General features: G+C 48.0%; 1 protein-coding gene across 1 annotated transcript in view; it reads left to right on the top strand.

Annotated features, from left to right (window-relative positions):
• The window catches only part of HGH1 (HGH1 homolog), an 83,692-nt gene extending 69,099 nt beyond the window's left edge, over positions 1–14,593 (top strand). Inside the window, exons 4-7 of the mRNA XM_069732107.1 lie at positions 13,215–13,313; positions 13,497–13,588; positions 13,960–14,082; positions 14,175–14,593. Coding sequence (XP_069588208.1) covers positions 13,215–13,313; positions 13,497–13,588; positions 13,960–14,082; positions 14,175–14,309 — 449 coding nt within the window. The 3' untranslated portion in view covers positions 14,310–14,593. The remainder of the gene's footprint in view (positions 1–13,214; positions 13,314–13,496; positions 13,589–13,959; positions 14,083–14,174) is intronic.
• The last annotated feature ends 8,072 nt before the right edge of the window (positions 14,594–22,665 follow it).

The raw sequence follows: 22,665 nt of genomic DNA, 5'->3' as shown, positions 1-22,665 counted from the left end.
CAGTCTTTTTTTTCCCCTAGACATTAGAGTGCTTCAGGACACAGCTGTGGACATGGATATTCAGGCTCTGTGCTCCTCAATGGATAATCTCGTTGTAAATGTACAAAAGATTCAAGATACTATTGATCAGAAATCGATGCTAGAACCAAGAATTCCGATTCCTGATTTGTTTTTTGGTGACAGAACTAAGTTCCTGAGCTTCAGAAATAATTGTAAGCTATTTTTGGCCTTGAAACCTCATTCTTCTGGTAATCCTATTCAACAGGTTTTGATTATTATTTCTTTTTTGCGCGGCGACCCACAGGACTGGGCGTTTTCTCTTGCACCAGGAGATTCTGCATTGAGTAATGTTGATGCATTTTTCCAGGCGCTGGGATTGCTTTACGATGAGCCTAATTCAGTGGATCAGGCTGAGAAAAATCTGCTGGCTTTATGCCAGGGTCAGGATGATGTAGAAGTATATTGTCAGAAATTTAGGAAGTGGTCAGTACTCACTCTGTGGAATGAATCTGCACTAGCGGCTTTGTTCAGAAAGGGTCTCTCTGAAGCTCTTAAGGATGTAATGGTGGGATTTCCTATGCCTGCTGGTTTGAATGAGTCTATGTCCTTGGCCATTCAGATCGGTCGTCGCTTGCGCGAGCGTAAATCTGTGCACCATCTGGCGGTATTGTCTGAGAGTAAACCTGAGCCTATGCAGTGCGACAGGACTATGACTAAAGTAGAACGGCAAGAACACAGACGTCTGAACAGACTGTGTTTCTATTGTGGTGATTCTACTCATGCTATTTCTAATTGTCCTAAACGCACTAGGCGGTTCGATAGCTCTGCCGTTATTGGTACTGTACAGTCCAAATTCCTTTTGTCCATTACCTTGATATGCTCTTTGTCATCGTATTCTGTCATGGCGTTTGTGGATTCAGGCGCTGCCCTGAATCTGATGGATTTGGATTATGCTAAACGTTGTGGATTTTTCTTGGAGCCTTTGCGGTGTCCTATTCCGTTGAGAGGAATTAATGCTACACCTTTGGCCAAGAATAAGCCTCAGTACTGGGCCCAGCTGACCATGTGCATGGCTCCTGCACATCAGGAAGTTATTCGCTTTCTGGTACTGCATAATTTGCATGATGTGGTCGTGTTGGGGTTGCCATGGCTACAAACCCATAATCCAGTATTGATGGTGATGTTCCATTTTTGTCTATTTCGTCATCCATTCCTTCTGACATCCCAGAGTTCTTGTCGGACTTTCAGGATGTATTTGAAGAGTCCAAGTCTGATGCCCTACCTCCGCATAGGAATTGTGATTGTGCTATCGATTTGATTCCTGGTAGTAAATTCCCTAAGGGTCGTTTATTTAATTTGTCCGTACCTGAACACACCGCTATGCGCAGTTATGTGAAGGAGTCCCTGGAGAAGGGACATATTCGCCCATCGTCGTCACCATTGGGAGCAGGGTTCTTTTTTGTAGCCAAGAAGGATGGTTCGCTAAGACCGTGTATTGATTACCGCCTTCTTAATAAGATCACTGTTAAGTTTCAGTATCCCTTGCCATTGATTTCTGACTTGTTTGCTCGGATTAAGGGGGCTAGTTGGTTTACTAAGATTGATCTTCGTGGTGCGTATAATCTGGTGAGAATCAGGCAGGGAGATGAATGGAAAACGGCATTTAATACGCCCGAGGGTCATTTTGAGTATCTGGTGATGCCGTTCGGACTTGCCAATGCTCCATCTGTTTTTCAGTCTTTTATGCATGACATTTTCCGTGAGTATCTGGATAAATTCTTGATTGTTTACTTGGATGACATTTTGATCTTCTCAGATGATTGGGAGTCTCATGTGAAGCAAGTCAGAATGGTTTTCCAGGTACTGCATGCTAATTCCTTGTTCGTGAAGGGATCAAAGTGTCTCTTCGGTGTGCAGAAAGTTTCATTTTTGGGGTTCATCTTTTCCCCTTCTACTATCGAGATGGATCCGGTTAAGGTTCAGGCCATCCAGGATTGGACTCAGCCGACATCTCTAAAAAGTCTGCAGAAATTCCTGGGCTTTGCTAATTTTTATCGTCGCTTCATCTGTAATTTTTCTAGCATTGCCAGACCATTGACCGATTTGACCAAGAAGGGTGCTGATTTGGTTAATTGGTCTTCTGCTGCCGTGGAAGCTTTTCAGGAGTTGAAGCGTCGTTTTTGCTGTGCCCCTGTGTTGTGTCAACCTGATGTTTCTCTTCCGTTCCAGGTCGAGGTTGATGCTTCTGAGATTGGTGCAGGGGCGGTTTTGTCACAGAGAGGTTCTGGTTGCTCAGTGTTCAAACCATGTGCTTTCTTTTCCAGGAAATTTTCTGCTGCTGAGCGTAATTATGATGTGGGCAACCGAGAGTTGCTGGCCATGAAGTGGGCATTCGAGGAGTGGCGTCATTGGCTTGAGGGTGCTAAGCATCGCGTGGTGGTTTTGACTGATCATAAGAACCTTACTTATCTTGAGTCTGCCAAGCGCTTGAATCCTAGACAGGCCCGTTGGTCGTTATTTTTTGCTCGTTTTGATTTTGTGATTTCATACCTTCCGGGCTCTAAAAATGTGAAGGCGGATGCTCTGTCTAGGAGTTTTGTGCCCGACTCTCCGGGGTTATCTGAGCCGGCGAGTATCCTCAAGGAAGGAGTCATTGTGTCTGCCATCTCCCCTGATTTGCGGAGAGTGTTGCAGAAATTTCAGGCTAATAAACCTGATCGTTGTCCGGCCGAGAAACTGTTCGTCCCTGATAGGTGGACTAGTAAAGTTATCTCTGAACTTCATTGTTCGGTGCTGGCCGGTCATCCAGGAATCTTTGGTACCAGGGAGTTGGTTGCTAGATCCTTCTGGTGGCCATCTCTGTCACGGGATGTGCGTGCTTTTGTGCAGTCCTGTGGAATTTGTGCTAGGGCTAAGCCCTGCTGTTCACGTGCCAGTGGGTTGCTTTTGCCCTTGCCGGTCCCGAAGAGGCCTTGGACACATATTTCGATGGATTTCATTTCTGACCTTCCCGTTTCTCAAAAAATGTCGGTCATTTGGGTGGTCTGTGATCGCTTTTCTAAAATGGTCCATCTGGTGCCCTTGGTTAAATTGCCTTCCTCCTCTGATTTGGTGCCTTTGTTCTTCCAGCATGTGGTTCGTTTACATGGCATTCCTGAGAATATTGTTTCTGACAGAGGTTCCCAGTTTGTCTCGAGGTTCTGGCGAGCCTTTTGTGGTAGGATGGGCATTGACCTATCTTTCTCCTCGGCCTTCCATCCTCAGACTAATGGCCAGACCGAACGAACCAATCAGACCTTGGAAACATATCTGAGATGTTTTGTTTCCGCTGACCAGGATGATTGGGTGTCATTTTTGCCGTTGGCTGAGTTCGCCCTTAATGATCGGGCCAGCTCGGCTACCTTGGTCTCTCCATTTTTCTGCAATTCTGGGTTCCATCCTCGTTTCTCTTCAGGACAGGTTGAGTCTTCGGACTGTCCTGGTGTGGATTCTGTGGTGGACAGGTTGCAGCAGATCTGGACTCAGGTAGTGGACAATTTGACCTTGTCCCAGGAGAAGGCTCAGCTTTTCGCTAATCGCAGACGCCGTGTGGGACCCCGACTTCGTGTTGGGGATCTGGTTTGGTTATCTTCTCGTCATATTCCTATGAAGGTTTCCTCTCCTAAATTTAAACCTCGTTTTATTGGTCCGTATAGGATTTCTGAGATTCTCAATCCGGTGTCTTTTCGTCTGACCCTCCCAGACTCCTTTTCCATACATAATGTATTCCATAGGTTGTTGTTGAGGAGATACGTGGCACCTATGGTTCCATCTGTTGAGCCTCCTGCCCCGGTTTTGGTGGAGGGGGAATTGGAGTATATTGTGGAGAAGATTTTGGATTCTCGTGTTTCTAGACGGAAACTCCAGTATCTGGTTAAATGGAAGGGTTATGCTCAGGAAGATAATTCCTGGGTTTTTGCCTCTGATGTTCATGCTCCCGATCTTGTTCGTGCCTTTCATGTGGCTCATCCTGGTCGGCCTGGGGGTTCTGGTGAGGGTTCGGTGACCCCTCCTCAAGGGGGGGGGTACTGTTGTGAATTCTGTGGCTGAGTTCACTTCTGTGGTCACAAGTGGTATTGCAGTCTCTGGGCTTCCTCCCTCAGGTGTTTTGGTGAGCTCGTTGGCTGCCTTGCTATTTAGCTCCACCTGAGTCTGTCTTCCTTGCTCCTTGTCAATGTTCCAGTGTTGGATCTGAGCTACTGCATCTTTCCTTGGGCCTGCTGCTCTGCTAGATAAGTGCTTCTAGTTTGTTTTCTGTTTTTTCTGTCCAGCTTGCTATTAACTTTTGCTGGAAGCTCTGAGAAGCAAAGGGGTGCACCGCCGTGCTGTTAGTTCGGCACGGTGGGTCTTTTTGCCCCTTTGCGTGGTTTTCGTTTTAGGGTTTTTTGTAGACTGCATAGTTCTCTTTGCTATCCTCGCTCTGTCTAGAATATCGGGCCTCACTTTGCTGAATCTATTTCATTCCTACGTTTGTCTTTTCATCTTGCTAACAGTCATTATATGTGGGGGGCTGCCTATTCCTTTGGGGTATTTCTCTGAGGTAAGTCAGGCTTGTATTTCTATCTTCAGGCTAGTCAGCTCCTCAGGCAGTGCCGAGTTGCATAGGTAGTGATAGGCGCAATCCACTGCTGCTTATAGTTGTGTGAGGATAGATCAGGTACTGCAGTCTACAGAGATTCCACGTCTCAGAGCTCGTCCTATTGTTTTTGGTTATTGCCAGATCTCTGTATGTGCGCTGATTACTGCACGCTGTGTTGCCTGATTGCCAGCCATAACAGTCTACCCCATGCCGAGGATAGATGAGCTGTTAGAGCAGCTAGCTAAAGCATCGTACCTCACCATCATGGACCTGAGTAGGGGATACTGGCAGATACCCCTGACCAGAGAAGCTCAGGAGAGGTCTGCCTTTATAACGCCATTCGGGCTGTTTGAGTTTCTGGTGATGCCCTTTGGTATGAAGAATGCCCCTGCCACCTTCCAGAGGTTGGTCAATCACTTATTGGAAGGATGTGATGGTTTTGCCGTCACTTATCTTGATGATATAGACATCTTTAGTGATTCTTGGGAGGAACACCTCGTACATCTGTCTCAGGTGTTGCAAAAGCTTAAAACTGCAGGTCTTACTGTTAAGCCAGGGAAGTGTCAGGTAGCCATGCGGGAAGTTCAATACCTGGGACACCGGGTGGGGGGAGGACTGCTAAAACCTGAGCCAGGGAAGATAGAAGCCATTACAGCCTGGGCCACCCCACGAACCAAAAAGCAGGTACTGTCCTTCCTGGGTACGGCTGGCTACTATAGGAGGTTTGTACCAAACTACAGTGCTCTGGCCAAACCGTTAACTGATCTGACCAGAAAGAGACTTCCTAAAATTGTCTCCTGGAGTCCTCAGTGTGAGGAATCATTTTCTGCCCTAAAGTCGGCATTGGTTAGTTCACCCGTCCTGCAGGCTCCAGATTACACTCGCCGGTTTGTAGTGCAGACAGATGCCAGCACCTATGGGCTAGGTGCAGTTCTCAGCCAGGTGAACCAACAAGGAGAGGAACACCCAATTCTGTACCTAAGTAGGAAACTCCTGCCCAGAGAAGTGGCTTATGCCACCATTGAAAAAGAATGTCTGGCAATTGTGTGGGCTCTGCAGAAGCTGCAACCATACCTCTATGGGCGCAACTTCACCGTGATCACAGATCATAATTAGGATTATTTAGTCTAGAAAAAAGACGACTGAGGGGCGATCTAATAACCATGTATAAGTATATAAGGGGACAATACAAATATCTCGCTGAGGATCTGTTTATACCAAGGAAGGTGACGGGCACAAGGGGGCATTCTTTGCGTCTGGAGGAGAGAAGGTTTTTCCACCAACATAGAAGAGGATTCTTTACTGTTAGGGCAGTGAGAATCTGGAATTGCTTGCCTGAGGAGGTGGTGATGGCGAACTCAGTCGAGGGGTTCAAGAGAGGCCTGGATGTCTTCCTGGAGCAGAACAATATTGTATCATACAATTATTAGGTTCTGTAGAAGGACGTAGATCTGGGTACTTATTATGATGGAATATAGGCTGAACTGGATGGACAAATGTCTTTTTTCGGCCTTACTAACTATGTTACTATGTAACCCACTGAGTTGGCTCAACCGAGTAGTTGGGGACAATGGGAAATTGCTTAGATGGAGTTTGATACTTCAGCAATATGATTTCACAATTCAGCACAAGAAGGGAGTTGATCATGGCAATGCTGATGGCCTGTCTCGCCAAGACGGGGCAGAACCAGATACGTGCTCGGGAGCTGACCTGTAAGTCAACCCCCATGCACGTTCATAAGGAGGAAGGTGTGGTGAAATATGTGTATATATATCTATGTGTGTGTAGTGACATATGTCTAGGGTTATATGTGTGACTAGTGATAATGTGACATCTGTCCTGAAGGCAAGTCGCACCTAGGTGTTAATAGGTACTTCCTTGGGACTAGTAGAAATTGTCTCCATATCTCTCCAGAAGGTCTGGCTAAGGCCATGAAGAAAGGAACACTTGACACCCCCTAGTGCTTGGAGGGGAGATGCTAATTGCGGCCTGAGGTTAGCTATTCCTGGGAACCATCTCACAAGTGTCTCCAGAGGAAAATAATATATATTCATTAGCTGTGCCCAATCAATCAAACCGCAATTATGATATTAACCTGGGGGGCCGGTCTAGAAACCTGACCTCAGACCAAAGTTATAAATTTATGATAGCATACCAGAACTGATAATGTAAAATGACCATATTTCAAAGGAAAAACTCAATATGATTATAAAATATACATAAGGAAACCCAGAGTTTTTAATTTCCAAAATATAATAAAAAAAATATATGTAGAAAATAATCACTAATGCCAAAAAAGGAACCATCAAAATAACCTTTATTGATACTACAAAATACAAACTAGACACTGAAAAAGTGCATATAATAAAATACAATACAAAAAGGTTTACTGGATAGGTCTAATGAATGACGATGCAAACTGGTATGGGTAGGCAATCCATATACGGGGAGGCACTCCGTAATATATAAAGTATATCCCCAGCAACCATGTGCCGTAAGCTGGGTAACACAATATTACATGCATATACAAAAAAGAAAGAGTAGCCAAGTATAACCTCAATAAACATGGGCAAGACCAACGCCACAGATCATAGGAACCAATATACTAAGATACAAGCCGTGTGGCAACAATACCAGGTTCTCATGAATCCAAAGATAAAGTGCAAATAGTGCAGATATATCAGAGCATGTCTTACCCATGGACGCCGTACACCCACCGCACAGATGCCCCAACGCGCGTTTCGCTGCTGCTTCTTCGGGGGACAGTGTGTAAGTTTGCAAAATTCAAGAATTAAATATCCCCTAGTGAAAGCAGGAACCAATCACCTGCATGAGATAAGATTAGCTCCTGCCACGTCTGACGAGCGCATGGGGGCGGAGCCCACCCCAGCCAATCATCCAGTCCGGCGTCAGAGAGCAGTGAGTGTTGGGACAGAGTTCCCATAGTAACGTATACACTCACCGCATATGATAGACGCCGTTGTGGAGAAGAGGCGGAGGGGGCACCAGCGCGCATGCGCTACCCACGGCAGGAAGTAACCCCGGCCGCAATGAACATAGGGAAAAGAGTTCCCTTGGTAACAGAGTACCGTGCTGAACAGCGCCCAAGGAGAGACACACATGAAGGGCGGAAGTAGAGAGGCGGCCATCTCCAATGTGGGCAACAACAATAGTAGGAACACCAAAGAAGTAAATATGACAATTATAACAATAAGCTGTACAGACTTAAAACACACAGCATACATATTAATATGGTATAATATTGAGGTCCACTTAATATGGAAAGATGATGACATTAATCCAATGTTCCCAGGATGCTGTTGATTTCAATGATGATGCAGATGAAAGGTCCGGATCCCCAAGTTATTCACTGTCCACAGGAGTATCGATCACAATAGGGATATACCAAGATAGAAAATTAAAGAATCTAGGATCCAGTATAGCGTACACTAATAAAATAGGTGAAAAACACAAAAACACACAAAGTTAAAATAAAATTAAAAGCCAAGACTCCAAGGACAGATGATCAATGGCTACAGTAGAGAAACACCACATACAGCCAGGGTAACCCCAGAACAGACACACATGATTATAAAAATGATGAAAAACTAATGTTTTCATTTAGTCCCAGTGGGGTTATGGTATCCAATGTTATAATCCACCGACACTCAAGCTGTGCCAACCAATTTGTTATAATTGTCATATTTACTTCGTTGGTGTTCCTACTATTGTTGTTGCCCACATTGGAGATGGCCGCCTCTCTACTTCCGCCCTTCATGTGTGTCTCTCCTTGGGCGCTGTTCAGCACGGTACTCTGTTACCAAGGGAACTCTTTTCCCTATGTTCATTGCGGCCGGGGTTACTTCCTGCCGTGGGTAGCGCATGCGCGCTGGTGCCCCCTCCGCCTCTTCTCCACAACGGCGTCTATCATATGCGGTGAGTGTATACGTTACTATGGGAACTCTGTCCCAACACTCACTGCTCTCTGACGCCGGACTGGATGATTGGCTGGGGTGGGCTCCGCCCCCATGCGCTCGTCAGACGCGGCAGGAGCTAATCTTATCTCATGCAGGTGATTGGTTCCTGCTTTCACTAGGGGATATTTAAATCATGAATTTTGCACACTGTCCCCCGAAGAAGCAGCAGCGAAACGCGCGTTGGGGCATCTGTGCGGTGGGTGTACGGCGTCCATGGGTAAGACATGCTCTGATATATCTGCACTATTTGCACTTTATCTTTGGATTCATGAGAACCTGGTATTGTTGCCACACGGCTTGTATCTTAGTATATTGGTTCCTATGATCTGTGGCGTTGGTCTTGCCCATGTTTATTGGGGTTATACTTGGCTACTCTTTCTTTTTTGTATATGCATGTAATATTGTGTTACCCAGCTTACGGCACATGGTTGCTGGGGATATACTTTATATATTACGGAGTGCCTCCCCGTATATGGATTGCCTACCCATGGCAGTTTGCATCGTCATTCATTAGACCTATCCAGTAAACCTTTTTGTATTGTATTTTATTATATGCACTTTTTCAGTGTCTAGTTTGTATTTTGTAGTATCAATAAAGGTTATTTTGATGATTACTTTTTTGGCATTAGTGATTATTTTCTACATATATTTTTTTATTATATTTTGGAAATTAAAATCTCTGGGTTTCCTTATGTATATTGTCAGGAATCCCAGACCGCTGCCACCAATTTGTTAGGAATCACACCATGACCGTCACCCCTACGTCACGGGTTGGGGTGACTTTAGGCCAACAGACGGCTATCACATGTGCAGGGGGGCTTATCTTAGTTATCCCTCCACTCCACAATGTAATGAAAAAACACACACAAGGCTATTGACCTCTTAGTTTACAGCAGGGGCTTATTCTAGGTATCCCACTGCTCTTCAATATACCACGAACTGCAGGGATTTATGTATATCCCGCTTACAATTCCACTTAACACTTGCAGCTCTCTGGCGCCCCCCTTACTCTCAGGTCAGATTAGGTACTGCACCCTGGGTAATTAGTCGCCAGAAAGGCTGCCTGCTATGTACTGGCTAATGGGCACGCTGCAGCGACGCGATAAACTACTCCCGCTCAGGCAGGAACAATAATTATCAACACCGCAGTCGCTACAACAACACCCAACTACCCAGTACAAAACGTATGCTGCCACCAGCTTCGATTAAACGGGTCCGAAGCTAACCCAAAAACAGTAGCGTAATTCCCTTCAGGAGACTTAGGGTACGTTTTTAGAGCATGGAGAGAACTAGGATTAAATAATATACCCCACAAAATTTAGGCAGTGCTTTATCAAAATATTTTACAAAGATGTTACAAATGAGACAATTGCAAATATGTACAAGGTAATTATAAAAAAACAAGATTACATGAGAATAACACTTACATGTGTTCAAAGCATTGTAGTCAACCAGGCTAGTGGAGCTTCCATACGTCCCAGCTCATTGGACGTGCTCAGGGCTCTCCAGGAAAAAGACAAGAAGACTGAGCTGGGGATCTGGGCAGTTATAGCTGCAGCCTGTAACATCCCAGAAAGGGGTTGGATCACCTCGTCCCTCCTACCTCTTCAGTTAACTAATTTTACCCTAACCCAGGGGTCCCCAACTCCAGGCCTCGAGGGCCGCCAACAGTGCAGGTTTTCAGGATTTCTTTAGTATTGCATCGGTGGTAATGTGATCATCTGCACAGGTGATGATTCCAACCCCTGTGCAATACTAAGGAAATCCTGAAAACCTGCACTGTTGGCGGCCCTCGAGGCCTGGAGTTGGGGACCACTGCCCTAACCTATATCTAATTTCTATAACTCCGCTACAAAACATGTCATAGTCATAACAAACCCAGCATTCATCTCGGATTAACGTGGGCATTCTAATGAGATCAAATATGTCCTATCTGGGATACATATTTACAGAGAAATCCCTACTTCTTTACCAGATGGAGTTAGAAGCTCGTGTTTAGGGGGATGGGCAGATCCACCGAGGGAGATTAAGAATATATATTTTCGTGTTCTTAACGTAAACGGTTTGCGTAATATCTTACAAAAACAAAACAAAGAACTTCCATGTGTTCTAGAGACTTAGAATCCAGTTCTTGTTGGAGGAAGATTCTAACCTGGTTGTAAAAATTCCTTTAGGCAATAAAACGCTCTTCCCCCATGTACATTGGCAAGGCAGCTCTTGGCTGAGTGAAAGGGAAGGGGGGCTTTTTAGCCCGCAGCCTGCTAACAAGAGAAACTACTTATATGATATTTCATACCATATCGTGACATATATTTTATTCAAAGTTATAAATTTAGGCTGCAGACAGAGAATTGTGTTCACATGATGGGGGCAGCCTGAGAAGCTGGTGTGATCCAATCTACATTCTTCCTACCCTCAGGGAGCAGAAAGCAACTATCAGTTAGATAATTTCTGTAATTTTCTCCTGTTTATTTTGATACTGTTTTGCATAAGTTGTATGTTTTTTTATTATCATATTTTTATACCTTTTTCTTATTGTAAGCATTGAACCTTTTGTTAATAAAGTATAAAACTTTAACAAGTTGAACCTTGAATGTTCTAAAAGAATCCATAGCCTAAGGTGTGTGTGCCTTATGAGTGATAGACATATTTTTATTAGTATTGTTAGTTCCAGGACTCATCGCCCGTGTATTCGATGAGTGGTGGCAGTGTGTATGAGCGGGTGTGTGGCCTGGGTCAGTGTGTGATTTATGCTCCTCGTCTCTTCTGGAGCTGATATACCTGCACGTGGAGATGAGGACAGGCGCTCACCCCATTCCTCGTCTCTCCTGGTGCTGATAGACCAGCACGTGAAGATGAGGACAGGCGCTCACCCCAATCCTCGTCTCTCCTGGTGCTGATAGACCAGCACGTGGAGATGAGGACAGGCGCTCACCCCATTCCTCGTCTCTTCTGGAGCTGATAGACCAGCACGTGGAGATGAGGACAGGCGCTCACCCCATTCCTCGTCTCTCCTGGTGCTGATAGACCAGCACGTGGAGATGAGGACAGGCGCTCACCCCATTCCTCGTCTCTCCTGGTGCTGATAGACCAGCACGTGGAGATGAGGACAGGCGCTCACCCCAATCCTCGTCTCTCGTGGTGCTGATAGACCAGCACGTGGAGATGAGGACAGGCACTCACCCCATTCCTCGTCTCTCCTGGTGCTGATAGACCAGCACGTGGAGATGAGGACAGGCGCTCACCCCATTCCTCGTCTCTTCTGGAGCTGATAGACCAGCACGTGGAGATGAGAACAGGCGCTCACCCCATTCCTCATCTCTCCTGGTGCTGATAGACCAGCACGTGGAGATGAGGACAGGCGCTCACCCCATTCCTCGTCTCTCCTGGTGCTGATAGACCAGCAGGTGGAGATGAGGACAGGCGCTCACCCCATTCCTCGTCTCTCCTGGTGCTGATAGACCAGCACGTGGAGATGAGGACAGGCGCTCACCACATCTCCTCATGTCCCCTGTAGCTGATAGACCAGCAGGTGGAGAAGTGGACAGGCGCTAACCACATCTCCTCATGTACCCTGTAGCTGATAGACCAGCAGGTGGAGATGAGGACAGGCGCTCACCACATCTCCTCATGTCTCCTGTAGCTGATACACCAGCAGGTGGAGATGAGGACAGGCGCTCACCACATCTCCTCATGTCCCCTGTAGCTGATAGACCAGGTGGAGATGAGGACAGGCGCTCACCCCATTCCTCGTCTCTCCTGGTGCTGATACACCAGCAGGTGGAGAAGTGGACAGGCGCTAACCACATCTCCTCATGTACCCTGTAGCTGATAGACCAGCAGGTGGAGATGAGGACAGGCGCTCACCACATCTCCTCATGTCTCCTGTAGCTGATACACCAGCAGGTGGAGATGAGGACAGGCGCTCACCACATCTCCTCATGTCCCCTGTAGCTGATAGACCAGGTGGAGATGAGGACAGGCGCTCACCCCATTCCTCGTCTCTCCTGGTGCTGATACACCAGCAGGTGGAGATGAGGACAGGCGCTCACCACATCTCCTCATGTCCCCTGTAGCTGATAGACCAGCACGTGGAGATGAGGACAGGCGCTCACCCCATTCCTCGTCTCTCCTGGTGCTGATACACCAGCAGGTGGAGATGAGGACAGGCGCTCACCACATCTCCTCATGTCTCCTGTAGCTGATAGACCAGCAGGTGGAGAAGTGGACAGGCGCTAACCACATCTCCTCATGTACCCTGTAGCTGATAGACCAGCAGGTGGAGATGAGGACAGGCACTCACCACATCTCCTCATGTCTCCTGGAGCTGATAGACCAGCAGGTGGAGAAGTGGACAGGCGCTAACCACATCTCCTCATGTCCCCTGTAGCTGATAGACCAGCAGGTGGAGATGAGGACAGGCGCTCACCACATCTCCTCATGTCTCCTGTAGCTGATAGACCAGCAGGTGGAGAAGTGGACAGGCGCTAACCACATCTCCTCATGTACCCTGTAGCTGATAGACCAGCAGTTGGGGTGACAGGTTGTGCTCATGTCCGACCAGGTTTTTGCCGGTGGAATTTGTGGAGGTGCTCACCCTGTTTCCTCATGTGTTGCAGGAGATCATTCATGGCTGCTGGGAGATGACATTGATTTGCTGCCATTCCTGTTGCTGCCTTTGGCTGGAGGAGAGGAGTATGGAGAAGATGAAGTGGAAGGTAAGAGAGAGGTTGGAGCAGCAGATAAGATAGTGGTTCTTTTAATGATAGAGCAGTTATGGGGTGAACCATTCATATGTCCTTCTGTCCATGCTGCAGTGTTCACCTCCATAGTTCATCAATGTGAAGCATGTGTGTTTTGGTATAATCAGTTCATCTCTCTTTCCTCTTCTGTGTCTGCAGTCTTGCCACCAGATCTGCAGTACCTGCCCGAGGACAAACAACGGGAGCCCGACCCTGATATAAGGAAGATGCTGATCGAATGCCTGCAGTTGGTGAGGTGTAATGCTGGCCACACTAAACCTTCCCTGGAGGCTATCTTCTGCCTCCAGGCTGCTGAAGTCCTACATGACTGACTGGCAGGTGTCCACTCGGTACCATAGCATCACATTCCCTGGTGAAGGGCTGGTGGTGGTCCGAATGTAATGTGTGGCCGAATCTACTGCTCCCAATATATTCTGGTATACCCACCGGGGGCCGGGATTCTCCTCCTCAGGCTGCAGATTTCTGAGATTGTGGTTTATCAAGTCATGTGTTTGTACTCAGAAGAGAACGAAGGTCCACATGGTGATGGTCAGACTGTCACCCACATACGGGCTGTGTACCCAATTCTGCTGTGTTGAACTGTTCTGTTTGCTTACTGCAGCTCTGTGCTACCCCAGACGGGCGCCGTATTCTTAAAGGTCGAGGAACCTACCTAATCCTGAGATCATTGGATTCCTGGGAGACAGAGGCTGACGTGAAAAGGAGTTGTGAAAAAGTCATTCAGGTGAGCAGCGCCTAAGGTCTAATGTGACCCAGCATAACATAGCATTACAGCCACGGTGTCTGAGATACTGACCCAATGTTCCTCCATGTTAGATACTAATCGGTGATGAGCCAGAGTCTGGATTAGAAAACCTGTTAGAAGTGAGCGTGCCCCCAGAGGTGGAGAAACAGCTGAAGCGGCTGGACGAAGAGGAGGAGCGAGCGCAGCAGGAAGAGGCGGCCAAGTGACTCTTCAGCTTGGTTCTCCTTCATATTTGTGTCTTCTGCTACCGCCGGACATTGGGTTCATGGACTAATGACGGACTGTGCACCATAACCAGATCAAAACTGCTGTGCGACAGTGTGGACTTCCTACAGAAGAAGTCTGTACACCCCAATGTAAGAGCGCTGTGGAGGAGGGTGCTCTTCACGAGACAGGAAATGACTGGATCATTCCAGAAGCATTCCCGCCATCCACATCCATCCAGCAATAATCGTGTGTGCTGAAATAATAAACTTCTTATTAACTGACACTGAAGTGATGTGAGCAGGGCTGATCAGCTACATCACAGTGTGTAATCTGCACGGTGGTGTATAACCTTCGGCCCCCACTCTATAATATCCACCCACATTGAACCTTTTCCAGAAAATTGCCCCTCACTGCTGCTCTACATAATGTCCTCCCCACAGTGCACCTCTCCAAAATATCTCCCCAAACGGCTTCTCTACATAATATTCCCCCACACGGCCTCGTTCCATAATATCCCCTCAAACTGCCACTCTATAAAATCCCCCCATGCTGAACCTTTTCCATAATACTCCTCCACACTGCCCCTCTCCAAAATATTCCCACTCTGCGTCTCCCCAATACTTCCTATAATGCTTGCCAACACTGTCCCTCTCCATAATTCGCCCCCACACTTCCATTCTCCAAAATATCCCATACATTGCACCTCTATCATGTCCTCCCCATACTGCCCCTGTACATAACATCCCCCACAGTGGCCGTCTATAAATATCGCACACACTGCTCCTCTCCAATATGTCCCCCCAATGCTCCTTTCTATAATACTCGCCCACACTGCCCTTCTCCATAATGTCCCTCCAATGCTCCTTTCCAGAATATCCACTCACTACCCTTCTCCAAAATATATCCCCCACACAGCCGCTTTTCATAATATCCTCCCACACTTCTCTTCATAATATCCCCCCACTGCCCCTCTCTATAATATCCCCCACTGCCCCTCTCTATAATATCCCCCCACACTGCCCCTCTTCATAAATATCCCCCCACACTGCCCCTCTCTATAATATCCCCCCACTGCCCCTCTCTATAATATCCCCCCACACTGCCCCTCTATAATATCCCCCCACTGCACCTCTCTATAATATCCCCCCACTGCACCTCTCTATAATATCCCCCCACTTCCCCTCTTTAAATTACCCAATACTTCTCTCCATAATGATCCTCCACACTTCCCCTTTCCAACCCCCACATACTGTTCTCCTTCGAAATGTCCTCCCCACACTGCCCCTCTCTATAATATCCCCCCACTGCCCCTCTCTATAATATCCCCCCACTGCCCCTCTCTATAATATCCCCCCACTGCCCCTCTTTAAATTACCCAATACTTCTCTCCATAATGATCCTCCACACTTCCCCTTTCCATAATATCCCCTACATACTGTTCTCCTTCGTAATGTCCTCCCCACACTGCCCCGGTACATCATATCCCCCCACACTGGCCCTCTCTATAAATATCCCCCTCTACATCCATAGATAGAAAAACCTAGCACTCAACTTAAATGCAAATACAGAAGAACTTTATTCAGTCCATAGGGAGTAGTGCAGCAAAATGACCTTTGTCAGTTACGTACGATGCAGTAGACCAGCGGTGGATGCTGCGTCGCGGAGTCCTCAGGCGTACCCAATCCATTATACAAGGCCATTCTTTGTACTGGCTCTCGGACTGCCCATCTAGTCCTCAGATTACCCACGACATACAGTCCTGACGGATGCTGAGACCTCCACTTGCATAGTACGGAACTAACGAAGGTCACGTTTGACCGAAGCGTTTTGCTGCACTACTCCCTATGGACTGAATGAAGTTCTCTATTTGCATTTACGTTGAGTGCTAGGTTTTTCTATTTATCATATTACGGTTTACCTACCTTCTACAGCAGTGCTCACGATATTTGTCTTGATCCACATCGATAGACATTAATATGGAGAAAACGTGAACCCACATCCTCCTCCGGGGGCTTCACTGTCCTCATCTACATCCATAGACATTAATATGGAGACAGTATGTGCCCCCCACATCCACCTCCGGGGGCTTCACTGTCCTCATCTACATCTATAGATATTAATATGGAGAAAGTATGTGCCCCCCACATCCTCCTCCGGGGGCTTCACTGTCCTCATCTACATCCATAGACATTAATATGGAGACAGTATGTGCCCCCCACATCCTCCTCCGGGGGCTTCACTGTCCTCATCTACATCCATAGACATTAATATGGAGACAGTATGTGCCCCCCACATCCTCCTCCGGGGGCTTCACTGTCCTCATCTACATCCATTGACATTAATATGGAGAAAGTATGTGCCCCCCACATCCTCCTCCGGGGGCTTCACTGTCCTCATCTACATCCATAGACATTAATATGGAGACAGTATGTGCCCCCCACATCCTCCTCCGGGGGCTTCACTGTCCTCATCTACATCCATAGACATTAATATGGAGAAAGTATGTGCCCCCCACATCCACCTCCGGGGGCTTCACTGTCCTCATCTACATCCATAGACATTAATATGGAGAAAGTATGTGCCCCCCACATCCTCCTCCGGGGGCTTCTCTGTCCTCATCTACATCCATAGACATTAATATGGAGAAAGTATGTGCCCCCCACATCCACCTCCGGGGGCTTCACTGTCCTCATCTACATCCATAGACATTAATATGGAGACAGTATGTGCCCCCCACATCCTCCTCCGGGGGCTTCACTGTCCTCATCTACATCCATAGACATTAATATGGAGACAGTATGTGCCCCCCACATCCTCCTCCGGGGGCTTCACTGTCCTCATCTACATCCATAGACATTAATATGGAGACAGTATGTGCCCCCCACATCCACCTCCGGGGGCTTCTCTGTCCTCATCTACATCCATAGACATTAATATGGAGAAAGTATGTGCCCCCCACATCCTCCTCCGGGGGCTTCTCTGTCCTCATCTACATCCATAGACATTAATATGGAGACAGTATGTGCCCCCCACATCCACCTCCGGGGGCTTCACTGTCCTCATCTACATCCATAGACATTAAAATGGAGAAAGTATGTGCCCCCCACATCCTCCTCCGGGGGCTTCACTGTCCTCATCTACATCCATAGACATTAAAATGGAGAAAGTATGTGCCCCCCACATCCTCCTCCGGGGGCTTCACTGTCCTCATCTACATCCATAGACATTAAAATGGAGAAAGTATGTGCCCCCCACATCCTCCTCCGGGGGCTTCACTGTCCTCATCTACATCCATAGACATTAATATGGAGACAGTATGTGCCCCCCACATCCACCTCCGGGGGCTTCACTGTCCTCATCTACATCCATAGACATTAATATGGAGACAGTATGTGCCCCCCACATCCACCTCCGGGGGCTTCACTGTCCTCATCTACATCCATAGACATTAATATGGAGACAGTATGTGCCCCCCACATCCTCCTCCGGGGGCTTCACTGTCCTCATCTACATCCATAGACATTAATATGGAGACAGTATGTGCCCCCCACATCCTCCTCCGGGGGCTTCACTGTCCTCATCTACATCCATAGACATTAATATGGAGACAGTATGTGCCCCTCACATCCTCCTCTGGGGGCTTCACTGTCCTCATCTACATCCATAGACATTAATATGGAGAAAGTATGTGCCCCCCACATCCTCCTCTGGGGGCTTCTCTGTCCTCATCTACATCCATAGACATTAATATGGAGAAAGTATGTGCCCCCCACATCCTCCTCCGGGGGCTTCTCTGTCCTCATCTACATCCATAGACATTAATATGGAGACAGTATGTGCCCCCCACATCCACCTCCGGGGGCTTCACTGTCCTCATCTACATCCATAGACATTAAAATGGAGAAAGTATGTGCCCCCCACATCCTCCTCCGGGGGCTTCACTGTCCTCATCTACATCCATAGACATTAAAATGGAGAAAGTATGTGCCCCCCACATCCTCCTCCGGGGGCTTCTCTGTCCTCATCTACATCCATAGACATTAATATGGAGAAAGTATGTGCCCCCCACATCCTCCTCCGGGGGCTTCACTGTCCTCATCTACATCCATAGACATTAATATGGAGAAAGTATGTGCCCCCCACATCCTCCTCCGGGGGCTTCACTGTCCTCCATCTACATCCATAGACATTAATATGGAGAAAGTATGTGCCCCCCACATCCACCTCCGGGGGCTTCTCTGTCCTCATCTACATCCATAGACATTAATATGGAGATAGTATGTGCCCCCCACATCCTCCTCCGGGGGCTTCACTGTCCTCATCTACATCCATAGACATTAATATGGAGAAAGTATGTGCCCCCCACATCCTCCGGGGGCTTCTCTGTCCTCATCTACATCCATAGACATTAATATGGAGAAAGTATGTGCCCCCCACATCCTCCTCCGGGGGCTTCTCTGTCCTCATCTACATCCATAGACATTAATATGGAGACAGTATGTGCCCCCCACATCCTCCTCCGGGGGCTTCTCTGTCCTCATCTACATCCATAGACATTAATATGGAGAAAGTATGTGCCCCCCACATCCTCCTCCGGGGGCTTCTCTGTCCTCATCTACATCCATAGACATTAATATGGAGAAAGTGTGTGCCCCCCACATCCTCCTCCGGGGGCTTCACTGTCCTCATCTACATCCATAGACATTAATATGGAGAAAGTGTGTGCCCCCCACATCCTCCTCCGGGGGCTTCTCTGTCCTCATCTACATCCATAGACATTAAAATGGAGAAAGTATGTGCCCCCCACATCCTCCTCCGGGGGCTTCTCTGTCCTCATCTACATCCATAGACATTAATATGGAGAAAGTATGTGTCCCCCACATCCTCCTCCGGGGGCTTCTCTGTCCTCATCTACATCCATAGACATTAAAATGGAGAAAGTATGTGCCCCCCACATCCTCCTCCGGGGGCTTCACTGTCCTCATCTACATCCATAGACATTAATATGGAGAAAGTATGTGCCCCCCACATCCACCTCCGGGGGCTTCACTGTCCTCATCTACATCCATAGACATTAATATGGAGAAAGTATGTGCCCCCCACATCCACCTCCGGGGGCTTCTCTGTCCTCATCTACATCCATAGACATTAATATGGAGAAAGTATGTGCCCCCCCACATCCACCTCCGGGGGCTTCACTGTCCTCATCTACATCCATAGACATTAATATGGAGAAAGTATGTGCCCCCCACATCCTCCTCCGGGTGCTTCACTGTCCTCATCTACATCCATAGACATTAATATGGAGAAAGTATGTGCCCCCCACATCCACCTCCGGGGGCTTCACTGTCCTCATCTACATCCATAGACATTAATATGGAGAAAGTATGTGCCCCCCACATCCTCCTCCGGGGGCTTCTCTGTCCTCATCTACATCCATAGACATTAATATGGAGAAAGTATGTGCCCCCCACATCCTCCTCCGGGGGCTTCACTGTCCTCATCTACATCCATAGACATTAATATGGAGAAAGTATGTGCCCCCCACATCCACCTCCGGGGGCTTCACTGTCCTCATCTACATCCATAGACATTAATATGGAGAAAGTATGTGCCCCCCACATCCACCTCCGGGGGCTTCACTGTCCTCCTCTACATCCATAGACATTAATATGGAGAAAGTATGTGCCCCCCACATCCACCTCCGGGGGCTTCTCTGTCCTCATCTACATCCATAGACATTAATATGGAGAAAGTATGTGCCCCCCACATCCACCTCCGGGGGCTTCACTGTCCTCATCTACATCCATAGACATTAATATGGAGAAAGTATGTGCCCCCCACATCCTCCTCTGGGGGCTTCTCTGTCCTCATCTACATCCATAGACATTAATATGGAGACAGTATGTGCCCCCCACATCCTCCTCCGGGGGCTTCACTGTCCTCATCTACATCCATAGACATTAATATGGAGAAAGTATGTGCCCCCCACATCCTCCTCCGGGGGCTTCACTGTCCTCATCTACATCTATAGACATTAATATGGAGAAAGTATGTGCCCCCCACATCCTCCTCCGGGGGCTTCTCTGTCCCCATCTACATCCATAGACATTAATATGGAGACAGTATGTGCCCCCCACATCCTCCTCCGGGGGCTTCACTGTCCTCATCTACATCCATAGACATTAATATGGAGACAGTATGTGCCCCCCACATCCTCCTCCGGGGGCTTCTCTGTCCTCATCTACATGCATAGACATTAATATGGAGACAGTATGTGCCCCCCACATCCTCCTCCGGGGGCTTCTCTGTCCTCATCTACATCCATAGACATTAATATGGAGACAGTATGTGCCCCCCACATCCTCCTCCGGGGGCTTCTCTGTCCTCATCTACATCCATAGACATTAATATGGAGAAAGTATGTGCCCCCCACATCCACCTCCGGGGGCTTCACTGTCCTCATCTACATCCATAGACATTAATATGGAGACAGTATGTGCCCCCCACATCCACCTCCGGGGGCTTCACTGTCCTCATCTACATCCATAGACATTAATATGGAGACAGTATGTGCCCCCACATCCTCCTCCGGGGGCTTCTCTGTTCTCATCTACATCCATAGACATTAATATGGAGACAGTATGTGCCCCCCACATCCACCTCCGGGGGCTTCTCTGTCCTCATCTACATCCATAGACATTAATATGGAGACAGTATGTGCCCCCCACATCCACCTCCGGGGGCTTCTCTGTCCTCATCTACATCCATAGACATTAATATGGAGACAGTATGTGCCCCCCACATCCACCTCCGGGGGCTTCACTGTCCTCATCTACATCCATAGACATTAATATGGAGAAAGTATGTGCCCCCCACATCCACCTCCGGGGGCTTCACTGTCCTCATCTACATCCATAGACATTAATATGGAGACAGTATGTGCCCCCCACATCCTCCTCCGGGGGCTTCACTGTCCTCATCTACATCCATAGACATTAATATGGAGACAGTATGTGCCCCCCACATCCTCCTCCGGGGGCTTCACTGTCCCCATCTACATCCATAGACATTAATATGGAGACAGTATGTGCCCCCCACATCCACCTCCGGGGGCTTCACTGTCCTCATCTACATCCATAGACATTAATATGGAGTAAGTATGTGCCCCCCACATCCACCTCCGGGGGCTTCACTGTCCTCATCTACATCCATAGACATTAATATGGAGACAGTATGTGCCCCCCACATCCTCCTCCGGGGGCTTCACTGTCCCCATCTACATCCATAGATATTAATATGGAGACAGTATGTGCCCCCCACATCCACCTCCGGGGGCTTCACTGTCCTCATCTACATCCATAGACATTAATATGGAGTAAGTATGTGCCCCCCACATCCACCTCCGGGGGCTTCACTGTCCTCATCTACATCCATAGACATTAATATGGAGACAGTATGTGCCCCCCACATCCTCCTCCGGGGGCTTCTCTGTCCTCATCTACATCCATAGACATTAATATGGAGACAGTATGTGCCCCCCACATCCACCTCCGGGGGCTTCACTGTCCTCATCTACATCCATAGACATTAATATGGAGTAAGTATGTGCCCCCCACATCCACCTCCGGGGGCTTCTCTGTCCTCATCTACATCCATAGACATTAATATGGAGACAGTATGTGCCCCCCACATCCACCTCCGGGGGCTTCACTGTCCTCATCTACATCCATAGACATTAATATGGAGTAAGTATGTGCCCCCCACATCCACCTCCGGGGGCTTCTCTGTCCTCATCTACATCCATAGACATTAATATGGAGACAGTATGTGCCCCCCACATCCTCCTCCGGGGGCTTCTCTGTCCTCATCTACATCCATAGACATTAATATGGAGACAGTATGTGCCCCCCACATCCACCTCCGGGGGCTTCACTGTCCTCATCTACATCCATAGACATTAATATGGAGACAGTATGTGCCCCCCACATCCTCCTCCGGGGGCTTCACTGTCCTCATCTACATCCATAGACATTAATATGGAGACAGTATGTGCCCCCCACATCCACCTCCGGGGGCTTCACTGTCCTCATCTACATCCATAGACATTAATATGGAGTAAGTATGTGCCCCCCACATCCACCTCCGGGGGCTTCTCTGTCCTCATCTACATCCATAGACATTAATATGGAGACAGTATGTGCCCCCCACATCCACCTCCGGGGGCTTCACTGTCCTCATCTACATCCATAGACATTAATATGGAGACAGTATGTGCCCCCCACATCCTCCTCCGGGGGCTTCACTGTCCTCATCTACATCCATAGACATTAATATGGAGACAGTATGTGCCCC

This window comes from Ranitomeya imitator, chromosome 6 (genome assembly GCF_032444005.1).
Source record: "Ranitomeya imitator isolate aRanImi1 chromosome 6, aRanImi1.pri, whole genome shotgun sequence".
NCBI classification, from domain to species: Eukaryota; Metazoa; Chordata; class Amphibia; order Anura; family Dendrobatidae; genus Ranitomeya; species Ranitomeya imitator.
This window is presented reverse-complemented; position numbering and strand designations above follow the sequence as displayed.